We start from the raw sequence: 27,418 nt of genomic DNA, 5'->3' as shown, positions 1-27,418 counted from the left end.
GGAGTTCAGCCCTAAAATTGCATATAAAATTTTTGTGCTGCTGAAGCTTGCTGTAGGTTCAACTCTACTGACCCACTCAGTGATTTTATTAGCAATTTAAACCAAAAACACTGGTTTGGAAATTTTCAAGGTATTTTTGAGAATTCCAAAGTGGTTTTCTATTGTGAAAGTGTCATCAGAACAAGCTTGCATAGCTAATTGGCTTGCATTGCCATATATCCCTCTCATATGTCTTACAAAGAAATACCTTAAATTGTTTTGCCCATTGACCTCCTAGTCACTTTAAGCCCCAGTGGAGGCATGCTTCTTTGAGGGTCTAGATTTACTTATTTTTTGTTTAGCTTTCCAAGCATAAAGTTAAAACTCTATAGATAATTTCCCTTTGCCTTAATACAACATAACACAGTCTATCAAATACATCACTGCAAGATCACCTTAATAATCTGAGCCTTTAGACTCACTCAGCCTGAGAATGAATTGAAACATACTGGAATTAGGTTCTTGCAGGAATATTTTCTCCCACAGGAGTTCTAATGAGCAGGTAACAGACAGACTGGGCAAGGACCTGAATAACAATAAAACATATTAGGGATGGAAACTAGCAAAATAACAGAAAGTGCAACAAAACAAAAAGGAACAACAATGTTCATTATTCTCATAGAATACTAATGGAATTATTAAACCACATATTGGAACATTGTTATTGCAAACAGCGCTAGCTGACATTGAAGCTTTCTGCATGAGATTGTGTGAGTGGTGCATGTGTGTATAACTGTCTCAAAAGGAAGTTTTGGGGAGCTTGAATGTCAAGAACTTTGTTTTGGGGGTGGTTTAGGCTCTGTTTTGACTCTCAATTAATTTGCGCTTTGCAGTTTAAAAAGCAGAACAGAGACTTGTCTGGCTCACATGCTTCCTGGCCACAAGAAGCACAGGGCACAGAGTTCTGCTCTCCAGGGACAGTCTTAGACATTTGTCCAGCCCTTCACAGTCTCTGTAGTCACGGAGTGCCTTGACTTGGTAGGAAAAAAGCTGACCTTTGTTTATTTCCATAGAAAACAGAGCAGTTTGTTCATACTTCTCTCTGGCTCTGTAGTCCTGACAAAGCACAGTGGGACAGATCTGAGCCTGGCTTTGACAAAGGATGTGAGAAGACTGTCCATGGAAATGGGACAGAAGGGACTGGGGAGTCCTGCTCGGGTTTCTCAATTTTGTAGTGATGTCTTTCAAACTTAACACATAATGGATTGAGTCTCTGGTTTTAGAACAAAACACAACTGATTTGCTCAGCTTAGATGTTTTCTTTCTCCTAGTCTGCATTTTTAATAACAATTTTTTGACTTTGGCTTTTGACTCTTCCCAGCTGAAACAGCTCCAGTTCATATTCTCAAAACTGATGTAAACCTTTTGTGGAAGTAATATTGATGTCTTTTTAAAAGGGATCTTTAGCTGCTCTCGTTGTGCATCAGTATTAATATAGGAATACAGCCTTTCATTTCCTGTCTGTATTCCTGTTTCATTTAACCATTTAAAAAACTATCAATCCATAGACTTTCTTTTTTCTTTCCGGTTCATTAGCCAAATTTAATGTTTATCTCATGAGAGTGAAAAATGCAATGAAATAGTTAATTTCTAGTTGTTATGCTACTTCTGGTGGAAATATATAACAGACTTAGAAATGCATCTGGCTTTCCTTTTTCTGCTAGGCAGTATTCACTTCTGCTGAAAGTGAGGAATAAAATCAGTGCTGGTCATTTTCATATAATTTGAAGCAAACAATTTTCTTCCAGCCTGAAATTCAGAATATTTCCCAATCCCACTGTGTTCAGAACATGAAGGAAACACTCATCTGTTCAGTCCTAAGAAAGAAAATTCAAATGTGGCTTTAACATGTCTCTTTGCTGATGTGGGCTTCCTCTGACACAAACTGATTGCCTGTCATACTCTTTAAATAAAAGCTATAGGTCTGCATGCTCCATACTACCCTTCTAAAAAGGAATCTAATTGTTTCTGCAGGCAACTTGAAGGGCAGTAAACACAGATTAATAAGTATATGCATAAATAACTCCAATGTATTATGAAAGTTTATACTTTGTATTTATTTTTATCTGTATTTTAGCTGCATTTCAAGAATTATAGATGCTAACATCTAGAAGACAACCCAATTTTGTCACTGTCATAGAAGGCAATCTCTCCTAAGCAGATTCTTTTTTCCTTGATACTATTTTTTGTGAGCCCTCTTGAAGCTGTTCTGGGCCTTGAATCAAAGCTATCCTAATTTTACTGGCTATACCTATGAAATATCCCTTTTCTAATATCTGAGAGTGCATTAAAAGTGTCAGCTTGGATCACTCACAAACATATATGAAACTCCATAGTTTTGATTTCCCAAGTTTTTTTTAGTGTCCTTCAACCTTAGATTGCATTTAGTTTTCCATTCCAGAATACAATAGCAGGACTATAAAAAAGTCTTGGCTCTCATTTTAAGTGTTTTGTGGACATAAGACAAAACTTGAAAATATGACAACAGGTAACTTGTTTAACTCAAAACCCCCTATGGGAAATATGCTGATTTTACCTCCACAAAGTTTCTAGAAGCACTTTAGAGCTGCAATAATGTAATTATGATGCATCTGTCTTTTCTTACCTCTAATCATCTACGTTTGTTGTAAAGCAGCGTATCCACTGGTTAAATAACTAGGTGCAGCTAGCTCTTATTTAACAATTGTTATCTTTAACTTCTTACCTAGGTAAAAATAAAATAAAGATTCCAGAAAACAGAATAATGAGCTGGTCATCACCAGGAACATTAACATTTCTGTGTGCCATTCTAGGCAGGGTACATAATAAGTTCACATGGAAGTTCACAGAAGTGTGTGTGTGAAGTCCAGTAAGGTTCATCCTTCCTAGCATGGAGGACACGGTTTAGTGGTGAACATGGTGGTGGTGCTGGGATGATGGTTGGATTTGATGATCTTAAAAATCTTTTCCAACTTTAATGATTCAGTGATTCTATTCCTTAAAGCTCAGTAGTCCATCACTACATTTATTAAGTGAGTGAAAGTGCCTATTAAAAGACTTGTCATGAGCTCTCTGTAGGACTTGAAAGTCTACTGTTCCAGTTCTATACATAGTGACCCAAAACGTTTGAATTGAGGCTGCTCTGGTTTAAGATTTTTATCATGAGATCATCTTGAAGGAAGTTTTTTTTCTTAGCATCTTAAAATTGAAATCTCTGGGGTAGCTGGTGCTGTGAGGATAAGAGCAATAGGTTTCTCTGTCCTGTGTGGGCACTGGGCCACAGGGCATGGAAGGGGGTATCACTTATTTTGGAGCAGAGAACATTATTTTCTTGGGTTTAAAAACACATAAACAATTAAAAAGCATAGCTGAATTGCTCTTCTGAGGGACAGAGACATCCACTGTGTGCAGCCTGGTGTGCAGATAACTGATTTGGACTTCAGTGCTTGGAGCTCACACACAAATTGTCTCTGAGCTTCTGCCCCTTTCAGCTGTTTTAAAGTAGACTGCTGCCTGCAGTGGAGCTTTGGGAGAGGGAAATCCAGTTCATATTATGCCAGGGTTATTGTTCCTAGATAGAAGACTTTTCAAAGGCGTTTGAGCAGCCTGGAAATGTACATGCACTACAACTTCTTACCAGCAGCTTTGCAGATTTTAACAATAATTCTTAGAGCAAAGGAAAGCAACAGCACATTATTGTTGGTTTATCATTTTTACATAAAATTAGGTCCAGATTTTTTGTGATCCTGGCTGCCACAACTCAGGACCTCAGTGCATACCCAGCATTATTGCTTCAAGTTGAGACACTTCAAACGTGACACTCGGTAAATGACAGTTCTGAAGAGTTGCCTGAGGAATAAAAGGAATTTACATACTTTGAGTTTGAGCAGCACAGAGCTGATCACCTCTCATGCAGGGAACTAAACTAGTACATTCCCCACTTAATTTACTATTACAGCATTAAATGCAGGTTACAAGGGTGTTCGCTCTGTTTTAATGTTTTAGCTCTCTAACAAATCCTCCATAGACTTTCACAGCCTGGAAAACAAGCTGTTGCTTTAGCAAAGTTCCATTTCACTGCAGCTTCATAGGCTGTAGTGATGACCCTTTGGGAAAAGTGAGTACGTGTCCCTAAAGAAGCATTTAAGTACCATCTTCCTTCACTCTCAGACCTTGTTGGACATAGTTTTTCCTCAGAAATTTGGCAAAAAGCTATGCTTGCAGGAAGAAAAAAGTGCAACACAGCAGTGCCCAAAATTATCTGATCATTCCCATTTGCAAAAATAATTCTGAGAGTGATGAAAATCAGCATGTGCTGATTTCTAGCAGCTTTGGAAGTTTATTGGCAGCTTTTATTGTAGCCAATTGTCTCTGGTGTTAAATTCCTGTATGCATAAAGACCTTTTAGTAGTCTGCTGGAGCTCCTGGGTCTGGCCCATCAGATCTGTGCATGGATACAGAGGAGAAAAGAGTTTCTGTGCTTTGCATTTGGACAATTCAACTTGATTTCCAAAGGGAGTGGAGATGCAATGAATGTTGGAAGGCTTCAGTGTGGAAAGGGCTCAGGGTTGTGCTGGGTACATGCAGGAGTGGGGAAAGACAAAAACCTATGTTTGTTGGCTGTCCTCTTTCAGTGTCCTGGCTCAAATCCCTAGTCCTGACCACCTATATTCCCACTACACTTGCTTTTCACATACTCTGATGTGCAGTATTAAATTAACCATGTTTCTGAAAAGAAAATGTCCTTTTAAATTTATTTCTGTGCACAAATAAGTAGCTTCTGACAACCCTGGCTCAGAAACTGACATCCATCAAGACAAGGAAAGAGTTTTTTATATTATTATTTCTACACTTAAATATGAAGCACATTAATATTCTGTTGTGGCAATAATGATCACTTTGTTATGCATAGAAAAGTGACATAAGCAGGGAGATCTTCACAAGAACTTTGTATCTTAGTGAAAAAACTTCTCCAGGCTCTGAAGACAAGAGCTGTTGATACTGTACAGGATTTCATGTAGCTTTATTAAGTAGATTGAGGCTGTCCAGAGAGGAAGGAGGGAGGGACACCAATATACACATCTGTGGAGTGATTTGCTTTCCTGTTTTCTGGGTTTATTATGCCAGTCAAAAATACTTCACTTAGTTTTTTAAGTCTGTTTCATTTTGCAAAGCAGAGATACTCACTGCTGTCCACTTAAAATACAGAGTGGTGTTTGACAAAAGAGCTGAAACCTTTCCTTCAGACACTAGAAGGAACACAGAGATGGTGATCCCTAATAGCACAAGGGTAGTAATTCTAGCTGTAAAGTCAAGGCAATGGGCTCAGGCAGGGCTCTTGCAGGTGAAAAAGGATATTCTGATGAAGACTTTTATGAGTTCCAGAACCTAGGACAGCAAAGTGATGTATCCAGCAGAACATTTATGTAGTTAGGCTGGATAAACTGCAGTAAAGTTTTTTTGGTTGTTTTTTTTTGTTTTTTTTTTTTTTGTTTGTTTGTTTGGTTTTTTTTGTTGTTGTTGTTGTTATTTCCTGTGAAAAGACCAGTCCAGCACCCAGAGTCCTTGTTAGTGGGGCAAATAAGCCTTACACTGTTTGTAAGAACTTGCACTGTGCATTCCCCTAAAATTAAATTTTAATTAAAAAATTTTAGGTTAAATTTGTTTTAGTCCTATTTAAATTGCTAATGTGCAGATTTTTTTTTTTTTTAGTAATTACCAACTGACCCTGAATGTCAATGAAAGCAGTGCTAAATTGTACCCAAGATATTCAGATAAATGGCTGATCAAAAGAATGTAAACTTCCAAATTTTGTCATGTGCTGAGATGTCTGGAAGCAAAATTGCCCCATATGAATATAACAGATCTGGAGTGGTGAGCTGCCACAAGATAGGCTGTTGCATAAAATTGTCCCTTCAGTGGAACCTGCATCCCTGTCATGTCCCTACTGTAAATGTGCTGCTGAGACCTTCTCCCACTATGCCAGGAAGTGCTTCTCCACTTCTTACCTACTCACAGGGCATTTAGAAAAAAATGAAGAGGCAGATCAGCTCAGGGAATGTATTTTGAACTGCAAATTGTTAAGGACAATACTACCAGAAGATTAATGTGAATAACTAGACCTTCAAGTCACTAGTTGTGTAAAAAGTAATCTGTATGTTTTGCTATGGATCATGCTAAAGTGCTATTCATCAGGGGTTTTCCTCCAAACTGAAATGCTGTTCTTCCTGTTCACTGCCACTCAGGATTGAAGAGTGCTTTCAGAGTCCTTTCTCTTTGGAACTGGATACCATAGGAAGCACTTATTTAAAACCATATTTTTCCTGTCAATCCAATTTGAACTTAGATTTTTTTTAAAAAGAGTGTCATGTTTGCTCGAGGGACTGCAAAGAGCATCTGTACAATCAGTGTTTGAAATAAGCCTGAATTTGGAAAGGCTAGACCCAGTGTAACATCTCAGCCCACACAGAGCTCTTGGTTTACAGGTCTCTGTCATAGAGTTTCAGCACATTTCAGTAATTTCTTCAGGTTTTAACTTTTCACAGCATCTGATCCACAAAAGGTGGATTTTACTCTCTACAGATTTCCTTTTTCCATTGAAACTTTGAGTCAAAACTGAAGAAACATTTTCTTACAGAAATGCCCAAGAATTATTTTGTATGTTAATTTATTCCCATATCTCATTGAAATATTTACTTAGCCACAGTTGCTCAGGCGGAGTGGAGTCTGCGCCATGTGGTTTTCCAGTGAATGTGATAAAAACACAGCCTTAGTCGAGCTCCACCTGTTTTTGACAGGATGCAAAACCCCACTCCATTAATGTGAACATGCATTTGCACTCAGATTAAACATTGCATATGCTCTATGTCTAATTCTAGGTGACACTGAACATATGAGTTTTCATTTGCTGGCTTTTAGCTGTGCATCCCCCAATGCAAAATTAAAAATAACTCTATCCATATAACAGCAGAGCACTTCTCACTCCAGCCTCCTAAGTGTTGTGTCTTCACAACCCACAGATGTTCCCATGTGCATCAATTGGTCACCAGGCACACGTGGGGCTGCAGCCCTGGAGTCCCTGTACCCCAGATACAGCAGTGAGAGTTGGTCCTGAGGAGAGCAGCATCAGACCTTTGTGGGTGTTCAGCCCAATGCAGGCATCCTTAGTCCCTGGGTTAAGAGACAGTCTGCTACAAATAGAAACAGTGCCAGTGGAAAACAGAACTAGTACCTGCACTTCCGTGCAGACTCATGACACAATTTTGTTGAGTTCTCCGTGGATCAGAAAGGTCCTTATTCCTCAGTTACTCCTTTCCAAGCTGTCTAGCTCACTAGCTTATGTCAGATTTGTTATAAAAATAGTGGGCAAAGTTTTTGATGTATCAGTGTTTCTCATAAAATGTTTTGTGTTTGTTTTGATTTTGCTCTTTTTTTCCCCCCTTTTTCCCCAAAACTCCAACTCTTGCTAGCATTTTCAGCATTTTGCATTATAAACGTAGTTCACTGCGGAGCATACCAGATCTTCGTCTGAAATCAGATTTTCTGGAATCATACGGAAAACCTGCTGTGGATAGTCTTGGTTAGTTTTGCTTTTATTATCCATTGTGCACTGCAGAGGGATTACAGCTGTCTTTTGGTTGCTCCCCCAGGGACTCAGTTAATCTTACAGTGCAGCCACAACATGTGGTGTGGCAGTTCAGTTTCTTCTGGAGAATCTTCTGTGGGTCCTGTTGGGGATGGCAGACACTCAAGAGGAGCACAAAGGGCATAAAGAAATAGCCCAGTGTCAAAATGGGCAGTGGATACACATCTGCAAGTGGTGTTGCTTACAGGAGATTAATGAGGCACAAGCAATTTCCACAAAGCTTTGTGGGTGTTTCGGTGCAATAATGCAGGTACTCAAAGTGGGATTGTCAGCCCATTACATGTCTGGGCCTGTGGGTTTGACAGGTGGGACAAAAGAAGAAATTTTATTTTGTAGCACTAATGTATTCTGAATATCCTGAGAGGCCTGACTTCTTAAGCAGCGCCTGATCTCCTACCTCAAAAGCAGAGGGAAGAAGTTTGATGTGTATAGACATATTGACTGCTCATTTTAGGCAGTCCTGCAGGTGCACAAAATGGCTCTAAATCTGACCTTTGTCATTACTCATTTAAGCTTTAGTCTATATCTAAAAGGATGGTCGTATTACCCTCTGGATCTTGTTTTAAGATAATGGCAAGTCATTTGGAGTATTTCAGAAAAGTAATGCAAAAAAAAAATAATAAGAAGGGGGGTCTCTGAAGGGTTATTAAAAAAAATAGAGATAAATGTGTGTAATTTGCATGTTTAATTTTTGTGATAAAAACAGTATAGATTTGTGTAAAACCATACCTACAGTGTAGTTCCTGTATCCATGATTGCGATCCTGTCCTTATTTCTTCAGTATTACATTTCATGGTCTGTTGAAATCATGTTTAGGGGGATTAAAATAGTATATCTTCTGTTGTTTTGGCATCCAACCTCTAATTTACAAATATAATTTATGCTAATCTTGAAAGTGCTTCTCAGATACAAAGTAAAATGTGTCATCCTTAGTATATGTGTGTATAATTTATTCTGATGGGGAATAGACATTTCAAAGCCATTTCAGCCCTTGATATGCAGAACATTTGATTTGAGCAGGGCAGCTGGATGTTCACTTCTGTAAGAGCAAGGAAATGGTTAAAACAGCAGTAGCTACTCTCTTAACCCAGAAAACAAATATACCATGGGATAAACTGCTGTTTGCAAAGTCAAGCCAGCTTGTATATAATCCTTGAGTTAGGTATTTTTATTATTTTTGTTTTGCTGATGATTAGTCATTTCTACAGAAAATTCTTCCTACATTATCAGTTATTTTTTTAGTGAGTTTTCTTCTGTCTCTGACTCAGATGGCTTCCCTGGTGGATTAGAAGTGTGTCATGGGGTGTTAGCTCTGCGTGGGCATGCAGCTCCCTGGAGGGAAGGAGCCTGGCCACCCATGTGCTTCACTTGCCCTGTAATTCATAGTTCTCCCCACTTCCACAGAGGAGCCTGCAGAAACTCCCAGCTCAGTTTCTGCCAGCAAACGAACCAGTACCTGTGATGAATCTTCTTCAACACGAGAGGAGCAAAGAAGCTGCTCTCAAGATGGTTTCTCTTGGCTACGTGGAATTTCAACACTTAGAAGGATGGTGACTGGAACATATCATAGCAAAAAAATGGTACAATACCTTCAAAGATGCAACATCTCCAGCAGAGCACGTCCCCCTTCCTCCTGCTTTGGAGGTCAGATCTCATAATCAGACATAGCTCCCTTTTTGAACTTGTGTCTAAAAACCAGAAAATCCCATGTAAAGCAGCACAGGAAGGGAAAAGAAACCCATACAAAGATGAGGAGAACTATGAAATGGTTCTTGGTGCCTGAGGGATGAAAATAATCCAGTGTAAATTTAAACTGATAGGAGAATTTTTGCATGAAAACCAAGAACAAGAGTAGATAAATGGCTGGGAAAAAAAATATATCCAGAGTATTCTGACTTTATGGTCTCGGTCCAAGATTTCTACTCCTTACAGCTGCACTGAAGAATTTAATATTCCATTTTATTTATAGTTAAACAATGTCACCAAGTAAAACTAAAGTTTTCATACAACTATTATTTTGTTTTCCAGGAATTAATTCGGTTTCTGTCTGGACCAAGTAATGAAACTGCACAGCAAATTAAAATTGTACTTTGCAATATTAAATAGGATCAATGCAAAATAAAAAGACCACCCTAACTGATGCAGATGGTTTCTGGATGCTTTCTGTTTGCCATGTATCTTTCATCAATGTGATGAAAATTTATTTATATTAGTTTTCTAACTTAACAACTTGAAAATATGTTCACAGTCAAGAGGAATGTTGTGACTCATGGCAAAGTAAGGTGGAATGACTTTCCCCATGCTGTTTGCATTTAAAGTACTTTCTGTGTTCATTTTTAATGTTTAGTCTTCCTCTGTAACTTTTACTCTTGTGATGTGTAATGAAATGAATAATATAAAAGACTTTCTCCTCTGTAGTATTCTGTGCTGCTGTTACATCAATACTCCAGTATCTGCTCGGTAGAGAAGGGCAGGCAGAGCACCAGAAGTGAGCTGTGAAGTGTCCAGAACTGCCATGACCTCAGCCTATGTGCCAGCAGGCTGACACTGCTGTAGGAGCAGCACGGCCAGTGTGGTTCAATGCTAGCCCAGTTCTGACCTCAAAACACTCAGCTGACAGAGAAAACCTGTATGGAGATACAATGAGACTCATTGGATCCATCAGTCAGATCTCTTGTTCATATTTTAGAAAGGAAAGCTGAAATCTGCTGTTACTGGTTTAAGACAGATCCGACTGTTTTGGTATTTGTTGTAATGATTTAATTCCATCACTGTGTGGAAGAGTGAGAGGCATGGGATCTTGCTTCCTTTGCAGTGCACCCAAGGAGACAGCAGGTATCCTGGTAGCACTTGATGGTCTGCATTGGCCTGATTAGCTGGGTTTGGAGGTCTGTAATGTGGTTCTGAAAGGAGAGATGGTTTACAACAATCTTCTTAAAGGTGTCTGACACCAACTTTGGCACTGCCCTTTTCTCCACCTGTGGCAGCATCAGTCACTAGACCTGGGCAAACAGTGAAGTGCATTTTCAGCACAAAGTCGGCTTTGATGTGTTTAACTTGAGCAATTGTAGGATTAATTTTGTTGTTATATAATCGTGGCTCTCTTTGCAGACAAATGTCTTGCCTTTTTAATGGTTATTTAATGCTGTACATAATTCTTTGTCAGAGAAGCATTTGATCCTGGCCAAGTTCAAATTGAAACTTCCCAGAGGAATAATCCAAATCTGCATTTCCATATATATTAATAAACTATGTAATACTTGCAGCAACTCACATAATACAGTTTTGAAACAAAATAGAACTAATTATCAGTACAATGAGGAGTAGAGTCTTGCCTGTCAGAAATAATGGAGTGAGACTTACACAGTTGCTTTCTCTCTCACTGTCTCTGTAGTCATTGCTGCACAGTAAGTTATGTGTAAATCTTTGTCAGCTTTGTTGTGCTGCAGTGGGACACACGCTGGCCCCAGCCAATTCCTGATGCTGTGAACAGGAGGAGTATATAAATAAATCCTTTCATTCTGGCTGGGTCATGATGTAACAACAGCAACACTGTGCATTGCACAAGTCCAAATGGACCTTCAGGGTGCTGCTTGCCTGAAGGTACGGGATGCCACATTTGAAATCTGCCATCCTGCTTTTGAACTTGTGCTCTGGGTGTGAGTGTGGAGTTATTCCTTTCTCTTTACACACAGGGGATTTGGTCTGCTTTGGCACCCCACTGTGTATTGTGCTGGTGTGAACTGCTCAAACACAGCTGGGAAACACCCGCTCCTCTATACTGGGAATTACTACCAGTGTTAGGAATAAGCCTAAGCCTTCTGTGATCCTGGCCAATGACTAGGGCCCAGGACCAAAGATTAGAGGCTAGTCTTCAGCTTGTGGTTTACAGTGCTGCACCAGAAGCTGCTCCTACATTCAAAAACAAATGGATCCTCTTTTAAATGTGGCCAAAAAATGGGAAAATGCTGCCCTGCTGTTTTTGCCTGGTGGCTGAGCAGAGGATGTAGGAAAGCAAGACCAGATCTACTCCAGCTGTGATGCTGAACAGCAGCAAGTTCTGTTCCCATCTGTACCCACAACCTCTCTATGACCTGTCTAGAGGCTTTTTGTTCTGGAAAAAGTATAGGAAGCAGGTAAGGGTTTCATCTATGTTGAAATTCAGTAAAGAATGAAAAAAATTAAGGGGTGGGGGACAAAAGGAAAGATTTTATTTAATTGTTTAACAAGACAGTGCATTTAGACACCAGGCATACATTTTTGTAAGTTTTAATTTCTGGAATACAAGATACAGCAGTTTGGCAAAAAAACAAAAAAAAACCAAAAAAAACAAACACCCATGCTTCATATAAATGTAATTCTGTGTATTCTTAGGAAAAGGAAAATATCACTGCAGAGGGATTTGTGCAAGTCCATCCAGAAAAGAACCTCACTTATACTGAATGGTTCCAACACCTTCACGCAGCAGTGAAGTAAATGCTGTCATTAAATAGTGTAAACTGTTAAGAATTGCAACATTGGAGACACGGCAAACTGAAATTTTCTTTGCTAACGTGGTTATCCAATGGACTTAAGAAGGGAAGCAGACTCCCCACCTGCACTCTTCAGCATGTTTGAATAGTAATCTTCTTTAGATAATATGACAGGCTCTTTCTGTAGTCCAGTGTCAGAGGATTATATTATTTTCAGAACAATTTATGAATTATTAGTAGAGACGTAGTTAATCATTCAAACTAGCTACAGGTTTTTTAGAAATATTCAAATTAATGAGTTCTACCTTTTGATCTTTCTGGCTGCAAATCCCTTTGGAATTGAAGCCAATTAGGATTTAGTAACAACTTGGTTATGAGCATGGAGCAGTGTGTGCATATGTGTGGCACACTTGTGTGCACACATTTACATATGTGGGTAGGTGTCAGTGCCCCTGGAAAGTGGCACTTGGTCAGTTAGATCTGTTCTGCTGTCAACTAGTTTTGAAACTGGACATCTCCACTTGGAGAGGAAATGGAATAAAAAAACAAGGAGAGTAATAAACAAACAAGGTTCTGCTTTATCATGCACAAAGCAAAGCTGTATACTGCTCATTGCCAGTCTGATGTTTTTAGGACAATTAGATACAACTTGTGTTTTATATACAGTCGAGATGGGGACAATATCAGGAAATGAGGTGACCTTGCTTACTCTTCACACTTTTGAGAAATATTCTCGTCTTTTAAAAAGGGAAATGTGTTCCAGCACCAAATTAACTGCATCAGCTCAAGGCAACATCAAGTAAGAAACTTTGAGAGAAGCACCGACCCAGCTTAAAACGTCACTCTCTGTGAAGGGAAAACAGGAGCTAATTAGAGCTTTCTGATACTTCACAGTTCTTGTACTGACATTTCTATGTGCCCACAGTGGTACCATTTCAAACCTCCTTGCAGAGGCCCACGTTGACCTGTGTGTGTTGCTGAGTTTCTTTGCATAGTCACTGACTTGCCTGAATTGAAATGTGCTGTAGGTTTGCAGCATAAACACCAGTAAGAGCTGTTTTTCAGAACTGATAAGCATGAGCAGAACAGGAATAATACCAAATTCTCAGTCATGCCACCCACAGAAAAATTCAATATTTGGTGTGGTAGCACTTGTTTCAACTGAACTTTCCTTCTTTACTGGTGTTTCTGAATGTTGGAGGTTACTTTCTTCCTGGTGTCCCACAGTCCACAAATTTTTCATCTCTTACACTTGTAATTTACTAGTCTGAAGCTGCTTGTGTTTAAGATTTATGTGGATTTGATGTGATGTTGAGTTTCCTATATCCAAGTAATTTTTAGAACATTTCTTCTTTACCACCTTTTAGTCTCAAGGGAAAAGATTGATTGGATGTTATGAGACTTGTTTCCCAAGCTACATGAGCATCTGTAGTCAAATATGAGTGTCAGGGAGTGTAGATCAATACACCATGTTGTATTTCTAATGTGTTATTCTTTTCCCTACTCACAGCCTCTTGTTTTCCTGAGAACTCAGTTCTGACTTTCAATGTTTGAAATTTATTCAGTAGAAATTTTCTAGTTACAATACTATGAAACCTGACAAAAGCTTTTCTTGGTTTCTTCTTGTAAAATTCTGAGTGCATAACCATGTATCTATGTCTCAGTGGTTGGCAGCTTAAATTGAAAAATATACTTTTCTAGTAGTCATCTTCTTTTCAGGGAAGAGTATTGCTTGTTTTCAAATTCAAAAACATGATCTGCTTGTCACAGGCAGAAATGAAACCCTGGTTCCAGGTACGGTGCAGGCAAAGGACCTTTTACTTATATTTGTATTTTCTCTTACAGCATAGGTGGAGAAGTAGCAAGAGGAAATGAAGGCAGCTACGTGGGGAAACATTTCCGCATGGGATTTATGACAATGCCTGCTCCTCAGGACAGACTGCCACACCCCTGCTCCAGTGGCTTCACTGTCAGATCCCAGTCTCTTCATTCAGTTGGAGGAACAGATGATGAGAGCAGCAGCTCTCGAAAGCAGCCACCTCCAAAACCGAAGCGAGACCCCAACACCAAACTGAGCACCTCGTCTGAAACAGTCAACACTGGAACAACAAGCAAAAGTGGGAAACTACCAGACAGGACTGAAGGTAAACACTGTAATTCTTTGCAAAAAAAGGGGTTGGTGAACCAGTTTTAAGATTATCCTGTTGCATTTAAGAATTACCTGTATGTTTCCCTATTTGTGTAACAGTGCCAACACAGGTATCCTAGACCACTCATGTCTAAATGTTGGACCAACTATCCAACTGTTCTGGATAGGTTTGCCTTCGGCATTTGTCACAGAACTGCACTACTTACATGGTCTGGATGTATACTGAAGAATGAGTTGAATTTATTCAAAGTGAAAGGGAGAAGAGATTGCTGTCAGCTGGAATGTAGGCCAATGTTATCTGCCCACCAACCAAGGGCCACTGACCATATCATTAGCATGGTGCAAACCACAGCACTGGAAAGGGTTCTGCTCAACAAAGGAGTGAAGAACAGAAATTAATAAAAAGAATACTGCATGGCCCTGAAACTCCACAGCAAGGAAATACCATCCAACAGTAAAAACTTGAGCCAGGATGATTGCCCAAAACTTCTGTTTGTGTCTAAGTCTACATTTTCTCTTCCCATTCCTTCTCAGTTACATTTCAGCCCAGTGCAGCGTTCAGAAGAGAATTAACAAATTGTTTTAGTGAGGATATTGTTTCCTTACTCTGCACTGCCAAAAATGAGCTGACACTGTAGGGATCATCTCCTTCCTTTATTTCATGCTGTAAATACATTCTGTGCAGCAGGAGGACCAGCTGTACTCTCTCCTAGGAGAGATCAGGATGGCTCTGCTTCACAGCATGAAGTGTAGGAAGGAACCCATAGGGACAAATGGTTTTAATTACTGCTGGTGTCTCCCACTGCTGTATTATGCATCAGTTTTGACATCCGATGCAACATGTTGTCCTCCTTTTGTGTATCCCTTTTCTTGGTGTTGTGGCCAGAAATAACTTGTTAGCTATATTCATGCTATGACCCCCTTTAAAAAAATCTGATTTAAAAAAGTTGCCAATGATAACAAAGATTCCAGTGAATGTGTAAATCATAGTGATACATATGTCTATGATTGTGAAGTGCTGAACAAATGCTTTTGGTAGTTTTTGTGCATATGACATTTTTCATTACTTCCATTGCTTTTCTTCTTCAATGACCATGACATCAGCTCCATGCAGACAAACATGGCAAATGCAAACATTAAGTAGCTGTCCTAAACAAAAGCACAGTTTTCCACAATTTTACTGGACCAAAGCCTACACAGAAACCATTTCATTTTGAGATTCAAATTCTCATATCAGAAAGTCTTTCAAATTTTAATTTAATATGAGAATGCATAGCACAAACTTCTTGGTCTGATATGCTCTGAGCTTCTGTTTAAAAATACAAGATTTTTAAGTATTTTTATAATTCTTTAATATATTTCTGATCACCCTTTCTCCCTGAATCTGCCCAACCAGAATCACCAAGACTAGATGAAGCCTATTTTGCAGACATGGTATTAGGAAAGGGTTTAATGTTTTCTAGCTTGTTTAATGACTGCTCCTGCAAGTGTGCATTGAGTCACACAGTACAGGGTGCTATTCAGAATAGCTGACTTTGCCACTACCTCTAGGATGATTAGGAATGGAATCTCTTTTACATCCATATCCCAGCCCTTTTCCCCATTTACTGAGAACCAAGAGAATTTGACAGATGTGAAATAGCAATAATAACAATTATAACAATAACTGAAATACATCCAAGTATTTTGCCAGCCTCACTGAAGCTATAGCAGACCCCTTAAGCAGCCTTTGTTCTCACAGAACTAGGTTTTCTTCAGCATTATTGTCATTCTGGAAGGTTCTGAAAATTTTGTTTTCTTTCCCTCATCTTCTTCTGCCATCTGAAATTTGAGTCCAAGGATGGAATATCTAGTCATGTCCCTTCTGACAGATTTCAGAATTTGAAATTGGTTGACATTTCTCTTTCCAAAGACACTTTTACTCCTCCACTCCATGCAGGTTGAGCTTGATCTATCCCATCACATGAGTTTATGAGTGACATGTGTGGCACTGTAGCCTTGTTCACTCTGGTTCATCAGTATGGCAATGGTAGTATACCACAGTCCAAGTATTGCAGAGCACCTTGGATTCTCATTATTGTAATCAAGAGCTGAATATTCATAGCCAGATCTCTGGAAAGAACTGATGAATGAGTAATACTCCATCACTATCATAAAAGATAATACCTAAATGTTACCTTTCAATGTGAATAAATGTCTTCATGGAACATTAAGAATCTCTATGATGTTTAATTTATGTCATGTATTTTGTTCATTCTGTTACTTTGCATGTAGAGCAGCAATGGGAACTTTCAGGCTAAAACTAGTTCCTGGAGGTTTTTCAATGGACAGTACCCTGTAATCACACTTGCTTTTGTGTGTTCAGAATGCCTGCCCTGCTTCTGTGTAAACCAGGGTTTCACCAAAGAGTTCAATATATAGAAATAACAGATTGTAGGGTTTTTTGGTTTGGTTTGGGGTTTTTTAAGGGAGCAGTCAATTTTTTAACACAGATATACTCCAGAGTGGTACAATATGGTGTTCAGATGAACAGGTTGGATTTCTAAGCTGTTTTGTTCTCACTAGGAGAGGCTTTGCTATCACCTGTGCACTCCAAGGTAACCTTTGTTTTGATTAATTATCACAGTAATCTGGCTAATATAGATAGGAATGTTTATATAAAAACTATAGTCATAAATTGAAGAGAACCTCTAAAGATGAACAGAATAGATAGAAGTCAAAGTTCATTGCCTGCAGTATTAATTGATACAAATATTAGACAAGCTTTGTCACTGAATATGGAATTATTACTGTTGCTCTAAAATTAATTCCCCGCAAATTTAGCATCTGAGATTTTGCTCAAAGAATCCTGTGAAGCGCTGATTCTACTAGTCTTGTGGTTTTGTGGGCCATTGCTTATGTTTTTACCTATGTAGCAGTTCTCATTCTAATAGCTTTTAATTCAAGATATTGTAAGTCTGCCTCTTCCCAATTTCAGGTGAGAAATTCCATAGAATACAATATTCATGGTTTGTTTTGGATGTCTTTGAAAGCTCGGGTCCAAGAACAAGAAGGTTTAACTTGCAGTCACTATACAGTTGTCTATATTGTACCCAAATATTTGCATATGCAGGTGTTTCACACATTTACATGCACTTCAGGTATTTGCAGGCTGAATGACTACATCCTTTCCTAGGAACTATGTAAAATAATGATGAAAAACCCTACTGTTTCTCCAACAACTATCATGGAATCTCTACAAAGGAGCTGTCACAAAATTGTTCCCAGCTCAATTATTTTATGGTTGCGCAGAATAATTCAGACTATAATGTCTATTGTCTGACCCTGTGGCTACTTTGAAAAGGAATTTGCTACATTTTCTAGACAACCAGGGACAGCCTCATCACTAATTTTTATTAAACGTGTTTACTTTTTCTTTTTGAGAGTGATCTGGTTTATGCAAACAAAAGCAGTAAGTGATAGTAACTTTGATACTCTTTTTGATTGTGGTGAAATCAAAATATTGAATCTATCCCATTTACACAATTGGTTTGATTATATCTGACTTTACTGCAGAAGGGTCAGAAGAAATTTGGTTGTGAGGTTGAAGGACCTTTTCCTCCTAAAGCTCAAATAACAGCAGTAACACCCACACTGGTTCTGTGCACTTTTCCTCCAAGTGCTCTGGCTTCCATCTTTGTGGGAGTGTGAGACTCTTCCCTTAGGTTGCAGTGACACATATTGGCCCTGTCCCTGTGCCCTCAGCAGCATGGCAACGCTTGGGTTTGTTTCTTTCACCCCAGCCTACCTTGGCTCTGCCTGAAAGAACCCTGTCCAGCCTGAAGGCGTCCTTCTCCTTAACTTGACTTTAGCTTTGTTGCGGTGTTTCCACACTTTGTGTCCCTTCTTGTGCTTTAATATTCCATTTTTTACTCTTCTGGCTGCGTCTCATATGCACCCACTGAACGCCTTCCACCCAATGCATTTCTCCTCTGTGACAGATTTCTAGAAAGTGTTTTTTTAAAATGTGGGTTGTCTTTTCTTCAGAGTTTTCAAACTCTGGTAGGAACAGCAAACAAATGGAGCTGTGCCCCATGCATCACACATTGGAAGTGAGAAGTGTTCTGAAAAGGGTAATTTAAAATAACATTTCAGTGTGGAAGGCATATCTAATCTTGATCCTGAAAGGCTCTTTATTGAGAAAATACAGGAGTGTAATTAATTGATTTGTTTTCAGTGCCCAATCTCACAGAAGAAGGAAGTAATAAAACAGTATAATCGGCTGATGTAACCAGCCTCAAGCAGTGCTTTTTTATATGATCACTGCATGTCTACAGATCTGCTGCAGTGCAAACAAAAATTAAAATGTATAAGTGAACTGCATTTTGAAAGTTGATTTTTTGGTCAAAATTCTGCTTAGTAATATGGAGTACTACACTATATATAGAAATACACATTAAATATGCAATTTAATTACAAAATTTAGTTTATGTCTGTATAGCATACACATGCAATGAAAAGCAGGTTCTATATACTTGTGTGTACATACAAACATGTGCACACAGACACCAGTTAAAACTCAAAGTAGCATTTTCAAAATGAGCCAAAGGAAAATTTACCTCTGATGTGAGAAAATACTTGCAGGGGACTCACCTCTTGAACCCACTCAATTTGTTTAGTATTTTCCTTCTGAGTGTCTTGGGAAAGAAGATATCCCTCTTGCTGCTGCCTTCTAAGCCCTTGGAGTGAGCTCAGCAATTTCTAAAGGTGGGCAGTCTGTAAGGAAAATTTTTCTCAGGAGGAAAGCAATTACAGTAACTGTAACTGGGCTTGCAGTCCAGCTGGTCTCTCTCATAAATCTAGATTTCTGTCACCTAGACTCATGCCTCTTCATTGTAAATTTGAACTTTTGCTACTCTCATTAAGCAGAGTTTGGATTAAAGGGATTTAGCACTTCTGCTGGTTTTACATAGAGCTGGTTTCCTTTTATTTCCTACCTTAGTGAATAATGTTTTTAACCTGAACTTTGAAATAGTGTCCTCTATGGTAACCCTGATATGTCCTTCCTTATCTGATTCCCAGATCTGATTCCCAGATCTTTTCATCCATGCCTGCCGAAGGAAGAAATATCATTAATGAGCCCTCTTCAGACCTAGCAAGTGCAAAGGGACTGACAGATGAGCTCTGGTGGGTTGACCCGTGGGCAGTTTCAGATGCTCCTGCTCTGGGCTATGTGCTTGGCCTCCTGCTGCCGTGAGAGCCCAGCGCTGACACAGCTCAGTGCGGTGTTCTAGGACGTGTCCTGGAGGCACAGTGCCGCTGCAGCCCATGACAGGGCTGTGGCAGAGGAGCGGGGAGGCCGCTCTGGTGAGCGGCACCCTGCAGTCAGTCTGCCAGGGCGCTGTGCAGCGAGCGCCAGACTTGTGCCATGGCTCTCGCAAGGAGCTCCTTCGCAGAGAGGGCCGCTTGTCGCTGTGGCCTGCAGTGCTGCTGCAGTGGGGGATGTGGGCCTGGGGACAGCAAGGGCAGCATGGCAGAGCAGCACAAGGGTGTGCTGCCTCCTCAGCTCCAGCTCCAGGGCATCCTCCCCGGACACGGGCTCCTCAGCCATGTGTTCAGTTTGAGCTGCAGTGGTCACTGAGAGGCCTCAGTGCTTGCATACTGTGCACTGTGTATTTTACAGCTCATTTTCCTCTTTCCACAACCTGCACTGTGTTTTGTGCGCAGCCTTTTTCCCTGTGGGAAGCTGCAGCTTGGTTCACATTAGCTATATAGGTATAATGTGAGCTGGTATTGAGCCGTGTGTAGAGCAGTGTGTATTCCTTCATACACTTTAATCTGATTCTTGATCTCAGTGCTGTCTTACCCATAATTGTTTGTATGCTGCACTGTATCCCTTGCAGCCTGTGAGGCTCGAGAGAGCTTAACTTGAGTCTGTGCACGTCAGAAGAGCTGGCACTGATGAAGGGAAAAGTCAAAGCCAGAAGAGTCAGAAATCACAGGCCTTGTTGTAAGTAGAGTGGAGTTGGATTTCAAGTACCATGCCTGACTCTGAGAAGAGTGTGCCCTGTGTGTCCAGGTGGCATGGGGATGCATATGGTGCCTTCAGCAGTGTTAGAGCCATGCAGCTCCTAATGGAATCCTGGCATCATGTCTTTCCCTTAGCTCAGCCCCCCACCCCCCCATCCCAGCCCCTTGCTGCCCCAGGGATCAGAAGGGTGAAGGGCAGCACTGGCCTGACTGTGGTGGGACTCTGCCTAGCAGCTTGCTCCCATTGACTTGCATGCAAGCAGGTAGGACATGGCAAAGATTTTGGTCTGTTCTCTGGTATGTAACAACTTAGAGACTTGAAAAGGCTTTGCTTTTTGGGCTGTTGGTGGTGGGAGTAGTTTTTCAGTGCTTTGGGATTTGGTTTTCTCTGCTTTTGCTGAGATTTCAGTTTGCCCCTCCCTGCAGCAAGTCAATTTTCAGATTGCAGCTTCCAGATCTGGTTTACTTCCCTGCATCACCTCCTTCAGCTGTTCCTCTTTCCAGGTCTGTTTTCTCATCCCTCTGATAAGCAAGGGCAAAGGAGGGAATGAACATAGCAGTTCTTATAGCTGTTATAATAGCTTTCTGTGCAGAGCAATGAACACAATGTGATTTTTGGAGGGATTTATAAACAAGTTTTGAAGCCACAGAGGGGATATGTTCTTACCCTCAAGGCACATATACATACTCATTAATGCTAATAGAAGCTGCAAGCGTTGAACAGAAAATAGACCAGGCAGTGGTAAAAGACATGAAGCTCTGTTACCCACTTGGGAATCACACAGTGCCCAGGACTTAGCAGTTGGTACTTTAGCTGTGTTCTGCTAGTCTATCCTGTGTACTTAGTGACTTCTTAAAAATTCTTTTAATTTAACAAAGTTGCTTTATATATTCCTCCTCGCTCTTTTCAAGCCAGGGTGTTGCTCATTTGCTGAGACTCTGCACCTAGGTTAAAAAAGCCCAAAATTAAATGTGCAGCTCCCCTGCAGTACAGCTATTGCTCTGCTCTCAAGGGTGATGGAAGCTGTGATGTTCTTGATAATAGAAAAGCCTTAATAATGCGAGTTCAGGGAGTGTTTTGCTGATTTACCAGATTAACTGCAAATGCAGCCAGTCCAGGAGGAGCTGTCTGCCCTCAGATGAGGCCAGCAAGCTCTGCTAAACATTTGTGACTCCTGCTGTGAGCATGTGGGCTTTTCTGCACACTCAGTAACAGAGCCCCAGTGCTCCAGGGCTCAGGAGAATTTATAAGCCTGGTCACAATTCCAGGTTCAAACCGCTGGTGAATTCACATCATTTTGCCCTGGAATTAGCTGAACCATCATTAGCAATCCTAAGAGCAGTGTTGGGGATAAAGCAGACAGATTGTATGGGAGATTTTCTCAGGCTGCTCTCCTCTGACTCTACAGGTCACTGTAGCCCCTGGACATGGCAACAAGGCAAGGAAATGTGAGCCACTTATTCATACAGTTACCTGGGATCTAGGACAGAGTATTAGCTGAGGTTTCACATCATATGGAAGTCACTAGACTGCTTTTAGAGCCAAACCACTCCTGGAAGTACTTCAGATGTGCTCTTTGAGGTGTCTGAATCAATAATCTCTGCCAGGAAGACCAGAATGAAGAGGGAGTCTCTGAAGAAAGCTGACATGTGGGTGGTCTTGTTCACTGCATGGTTAATTTGCAGCCTGGATAGACAGACCCTATGTAACTGTAAGGTTATAATATTAATAAACCTATTCATTGTCAGCAGGTCACTGTAAGTCATAATATTTGTGACTTTATCTCATTTTTTGTTTTGTTTATGCCTCAGGGGACCATAGTACTGAAATACTATGAGCTGAAATACTATGAAATACTAGACTCTTGCATTATTTTGCTTCACTGAATGGCTCTGAAGTCAAGGCCAGGAGAGGAAGGGAGGAGAAATCCAGGTTAATTCTTTTGCCTTATTTTGACAGTACATCACAAATTGTTAAGTAAAATGAAATGCCTCTGAAACTGCCAAAATAACAATCTGAGAATGCTCCTGCTATGCTTCTGTTTTGCATACTGTTTTGGCATGTTTTTCTGTTAAAGGCATTGTGGACAAATGAGTAAGGACTTGAGAGATCAGACTGAAATCCTGTTTACTTTTAGAGCTAGTCTGTGATAATAGGTATGTGTGGCAAAATTCATTTGGAATTAAAGAAAAAAAAAAGAAGTGCTAAACAGCTGTGCTTTCTATTAGACAGCAAGTACACTGGATTTCCACTTCTTTGTTTTACCTTACTTTTAACTGGTGCCCTAATTCTCATCTCACTTTAACAACTAAATGAGACAAATCCTCATGGGGTAAAGCATGAGCTCTCAAAACATTTTGTGCCCCCTGCACACACATTGACTTACTGGGAATGCACAGTGCTTATGGAATCACATCCCAAGAGATTCAAGTCTAGCCCCAGGTGAGATCCTGTCATGGCGAGCCTCTGTTGCATTGGTAATTTGTTTCTAACTACTGTTTGTATATAGTAGTCTTGGTTGGTGCACTGGTTTGCTGTTTTCATCCCTTCCACTTGGCTTAATGTTGCATGACATCAGGCAACATATGCCTGACATGCTGCAAGTGAGTTTGGCACTTCATGCTTTTCTGTCCATCCGTGTGCAAACGCTGCTGTGCTGGGGTAATGTGCACGGCACTGACAGCTCCACAGAGCACAGCTTCCTTCTTGCAGTGCATCAACTTGCCTGGCACAACAGTGTACCAGCCTGGGCTTTTCACAGATGCAAGAGGGCATAATATAAAACAATGCACGAATAATTTTGGTGCTGATTTTAGTGGAAGTAACTTTGAAGCACTGGCATGTCAAATGAGAAACGCATATCCAAAAGACTGATGTGATTTGGAGCTGGCTGCTAGTTCAGGGTGAGGAAAGGCTTAGAAGTGGGCAGTAAAAAGCTGGAGCATGGTGCATTTGACATCAGCAAGGGCTTAATATCCATTTCCAGTACAATGGTAAAATATTTGCCATGGTTCCCCTAATTTTTCTGGGATTATAATAAATAATATTCTACCTTCAAATTCATGGCCTTCTTGCATATAAGGATTGAAGAATTATAGCTCTTTTTATGCTTAGTGGTAAAATGAATTCTACAAGTCCAGGACTCTCTGAGCATAAACATGTCTGGAAAAGCCAGCAGTATTACCTTTGGGTTGTTGGCCCTAATGGTGAATTGTGGGATTAAGGAGATTGCTGGCATTCTCCCCTCCATGTATGACTGCAAATGGAGCTCTCTCCTATTTCCTCTTGGTAGAATACTAAAGGATGGACTGGTTATAAACCTTGCCTTACAGTCATTGGGGCGATGCCAGAAGTCTCAGTTTCAATGGGGTTAGGATTTTGTTTATTACAATGGAAGTCACTTAATATTTGAATTTTGGTGACTAGGATGGTAAGTAATCTTTTGATTAAAAGAAAAAAAAATCCACAACCAAAAAAGTAAACATACCAAAGTGTGCCAAGCACAAACTTGAAGCTATAGGACTGTGTGGATGTAAAAGCTTGATAAGATGTCTAGCCTACTTATTTTCTTAATTGTGAGTGTCTGCAAGCAAAGGCATGAAAACTTAAAATGTTCTACAATTCTGAATTTGTTATTTTCTGTTAAAGGTGAAATAACTTACTGGTGGCGTGGCCAACTATCTGTGGTGACTCATTGCCATGTGATCCCAGTTCTGCAAATGCATGCTTTCATGTGGGTAAGGGTTATGCCAAATGGACACTTTGTAAAATAATACTGAACATCGTCTCCCAGGGGTGTAAGTGGAAGAACAGCCACTGCCTCAGATGACCTTGAGCATTTCACTTGTCCCTCAGTGTCACAGCCTGCTTTGTAACAGACAGATAGTGACAAAAGCTTTGTTTAGTGAGATAATTTGCAATCAGCTCACGATGAGAATATTTGCGCTCACATTGAAAACTTGAGCTGATGGGATACTGCTTTTGGGACCAGCACTGTAGAAAGAGGCTTTTGAGTGGAGAAGGGACTATGTGAAAAACACTGTCTTTGCTAATGTGAAATTCCACACACCTGGCAGGGTTTCATTTGTGAACTCAGGGCAGTCACTGTGGAAACCAAGACTTCAAGCAGCCACTCAGTGTTGAAACTGCTCAAATTCCCTTTCTCAATCTGCTGGTATCACTGATGCTGCAGTGTGTGAATAAGGATGGCAGAATCTGAGGTGCCATTATGGACAGCTCTGAAATGCTGACTGCCATGGGTTTACAGAACAGGCAATCCCAGGAGATGGTGTGTAACAACCTCCAGAGAGATCAGGCTGTTCTGAGCTGTGCTCTGCAATAGACTGTGCCTTGGTGGTGGGGATGAATTCCTGCAAAGAGCTTCACTTCTGAAAAACATCAAAATGAAACAGACTGAAAACACCAGGTTATAGCAATAACTTCTGCTTTCCCCTTCCTTTTTCTGCTCCAACTTTGCTTTTTCATCCTACATCTTGCTTCTTGGGTGGAACAATGATGTCAAGCCTGGCATTTGTAACAGGAGATGCTTCTCTTAAAGCTTGTTTGGGACTGCACAAAACACTGTCAAAATGGCACTGACCTCTGCAGTCATACCAGATGAATTTATGAGGATTAAACCCAGCTGCCTGACCCTGGTAGATGAACACTATTACAGGCTCTACGAGTTTCACTACACTATCTGCAAATAAATTCAGGGTGAAATGATAGATGTCAGGCACACAGAGAAGCTCTGAGTATGAGGCAGCTGATTAAGTGTGGCCTGTCTATAATTTTGTCAACACTGTATTTAAGAGCTGAGGAGAGAGGAATCACTCCGATGGAGATGGAAGTAAAATTAATAGCTGGGAGGCATTTTTCCTAAAGTTGATTACTGAGTAGTGAGTATTTCTCACCACTCAGCCTCTGACCGTAGTGCTGTTGCTGTTACTTTTCCAGGCACTGCTGCCGGCCTGTGAGCTGCTCCAGCAGTGTTCTGTCCACTTCAGCTGTCATCATATTCACCAAAAAATGTTCAGTGACAACTTACAGGAACAGCTTTTGCAGGGTCACCCTGTGGCCTTTTTGGTAAAGGAAATAGTGTCCCTTTCACTGAACTGTTGTTCGTTGTGGCTCATTTGCTTTCTGATGCTCCTGCTGTGGTGACTCATCTGACCCTGGCCATCAACCCTGTGCTTTGTTTTGAAATATAAGCTCAGTGGTGGTGGAAGGATCTTCTGGTTGTGTCAGACAGTGGCAGCTTTGTACAACTGCCTCAAGGAATGAACTGGACAGAGCCCACTGAACTTCTGAAGGAGAGGGGGTTGCTGAAATCTGTTGATTCCTTGTCGCTGGTTCAGATGCCAAGAAGCCTGTGTGGGGCTGCCGTGCCTGGGGAATAGTTGGACACAGCACATCTAATGATGAAGTCCCCACGAACTCAATATTCTGCACAACACCACCTTGGTAGGCCTGCCAGTTTGATTTAATGGGCTGCAATTATTTTAGAAGCTCAGCAAACAGATTGTTACTTATATAAGCAAATAGTGCATTTGACCTACTTATGTTAGCTGTAAATAGAAGATAGGCATTGCTGTGGATCTGAAAATGAGGAGTCTCATATCTCTGGATAAATTATTCAAGTCTTTGCATATAGTAATTGCTAGAGTTCTGGTCTGGTTGGTTGTGAACCAAAACAACAAATCAAGTGAGCAAATACAGACTATTTTTCTACATAAATAAAGTAGGTGAGATAAAATTACTGTTTCATTTAGCATTTGCTCTAGCTTGATTTCTTTCTTTACCATTTCTCCAGTGAATAATGTTGGAGTCCACTATTTGGGTGCATGTCCTGGTTTTAGAAATCCCCCAGAGCCAGGAAATCCTGCAGAGATTTGTTTCATTCAATGTCTCTGTGAGCACTGGGTCAGAGAGCCTGAGTGCTGTACCTTCTCCAAGAAGTTCATGAAAGTTCAGCAAATGATTTCCCACATTGTTGTCCTCAGCTGTCACAGCCAGTTACTGGTAGTTACTTGTGTTGTTCCTGTGAAGCCAGGATCTGCATTCAGAGTGGAGTCTGCCTCTGTTTACAGGAGCATCAACAGGTAATACCACAGAGGCCTGCAGTGCCTTAGGGCAGCAGGTAACAGGAATTAGCAACTCAGCCCTCAAAGGCTCGCTGCTATCGTGGTGTCCTCTACACACCAAGCTCATGTAATGTAGGCATGTCCTGATGGGACTTAGCTCTTCGTACACCACCAGAAGCTTCCTTTTCTAGACAGAGATCTTTTCTTTCTACAGGCCAACAGAAATGCTCCTGCACTTGCAGCCATCCCATGGCACAGCCTGTAGAAACTCAGAGCACCACTATCTTCTTTGTGATAGTCAAAGAGTAGCTACAGGGTAGCTGCGGAGAGGGAGAAGAGGCAGCTAGTGCAGGGTGACAGCTCCATGAGAAATGCACCACAATAAAAATGCTGATTTGGGGAAGCTGGTGTCACTGATTGTTCTCTGTGTGAAATGCAGTCAGTTTGTGACGACCTATAAGAATACAGCATTAGCAGTTAATTCACTGTAAACCAGCAAACTCTTCAAGTTTCATTTTCCCAATGTCAAGACTCCATAAATGGTACTATAAATTAGAAGGGCTTTACCAGTGTTTCTGCTCTGTGGCTGTTTTACTGTACTCTGCTGTGAACATGCTTAACCCCTCAGTACTCCAGTTCTGTACAGGTTCCTGCATAAGAGACACCAACAAACAAGTGCATAGACTTTGTAAATTATTTTTTCTGCATGCATGATTCAATAGTTCTCTTTGCACATTCTTCACTAATGATGCTTGTGATAGAGAAATTTCCGTACCAATTGCCTTTCTCTAGAATTCCTTCAGAGTACATAGAGTTACAGAAATTTTTATTGTCACTGTAACACTGGCTGCAAAACCCATTTTGCTTATTGCAGACTACAGAATGAACCAGAATTTCAAAAATACTCATTGCATGTGTGGGCAGCATGAGGATCTTTCCCCAGTTATCCTCCCACCTCTCTGTCCTCAGAGCCTCTTCCATTGGAACTTCTATAACTTAAAATCGTATAATGCCAGAGATCTAGCCCCTTGTGTCTGATCA

The 27,418-nt window shown here is 40.5% G+C and overlaps 1 protein-coding gene across 1 annotated transcript in view; it reads left to right on the top strand.

Moving 5' to 3' along the window:
- NYAP2 (neuronal tyrosine-phosphorylated phosphoinositide-3-kinase adaptor 2) overlaps positions 1-27,418 on the top strand; it is a 124,989-nt gene that overhangs the window by 39,785 nt on the left and 57,786 nt on the right. Inside the window, exon 2 of the mRNA XM_062499459.1 lies at positions 13,981-14,279. Coding sequence (XP_062355443.1) covers positions 13,981-14,279 — 299 coding nt within the window. The remainder of the gene's footprint in view (positions 1-13,980; positions 14,280-27,418) is intronic.

Source organism: Cinclus cinclus, chromosome 10 (genome assembly GCF_963662255.1).
Source record: "Cinclus cinclus chromosome 10, bCinCin1.1, whole genome shotgun sequence".
Classification (NCBI taxonomy): Eukaryota; Metazoa; Chordata; class Aves; order Passeriformes; family Cinclidae; genus Cinclus; species Cinclus cinclus.
This window is presented reverse-complemented; position numbering and strand designations above follow the sequence as displayed.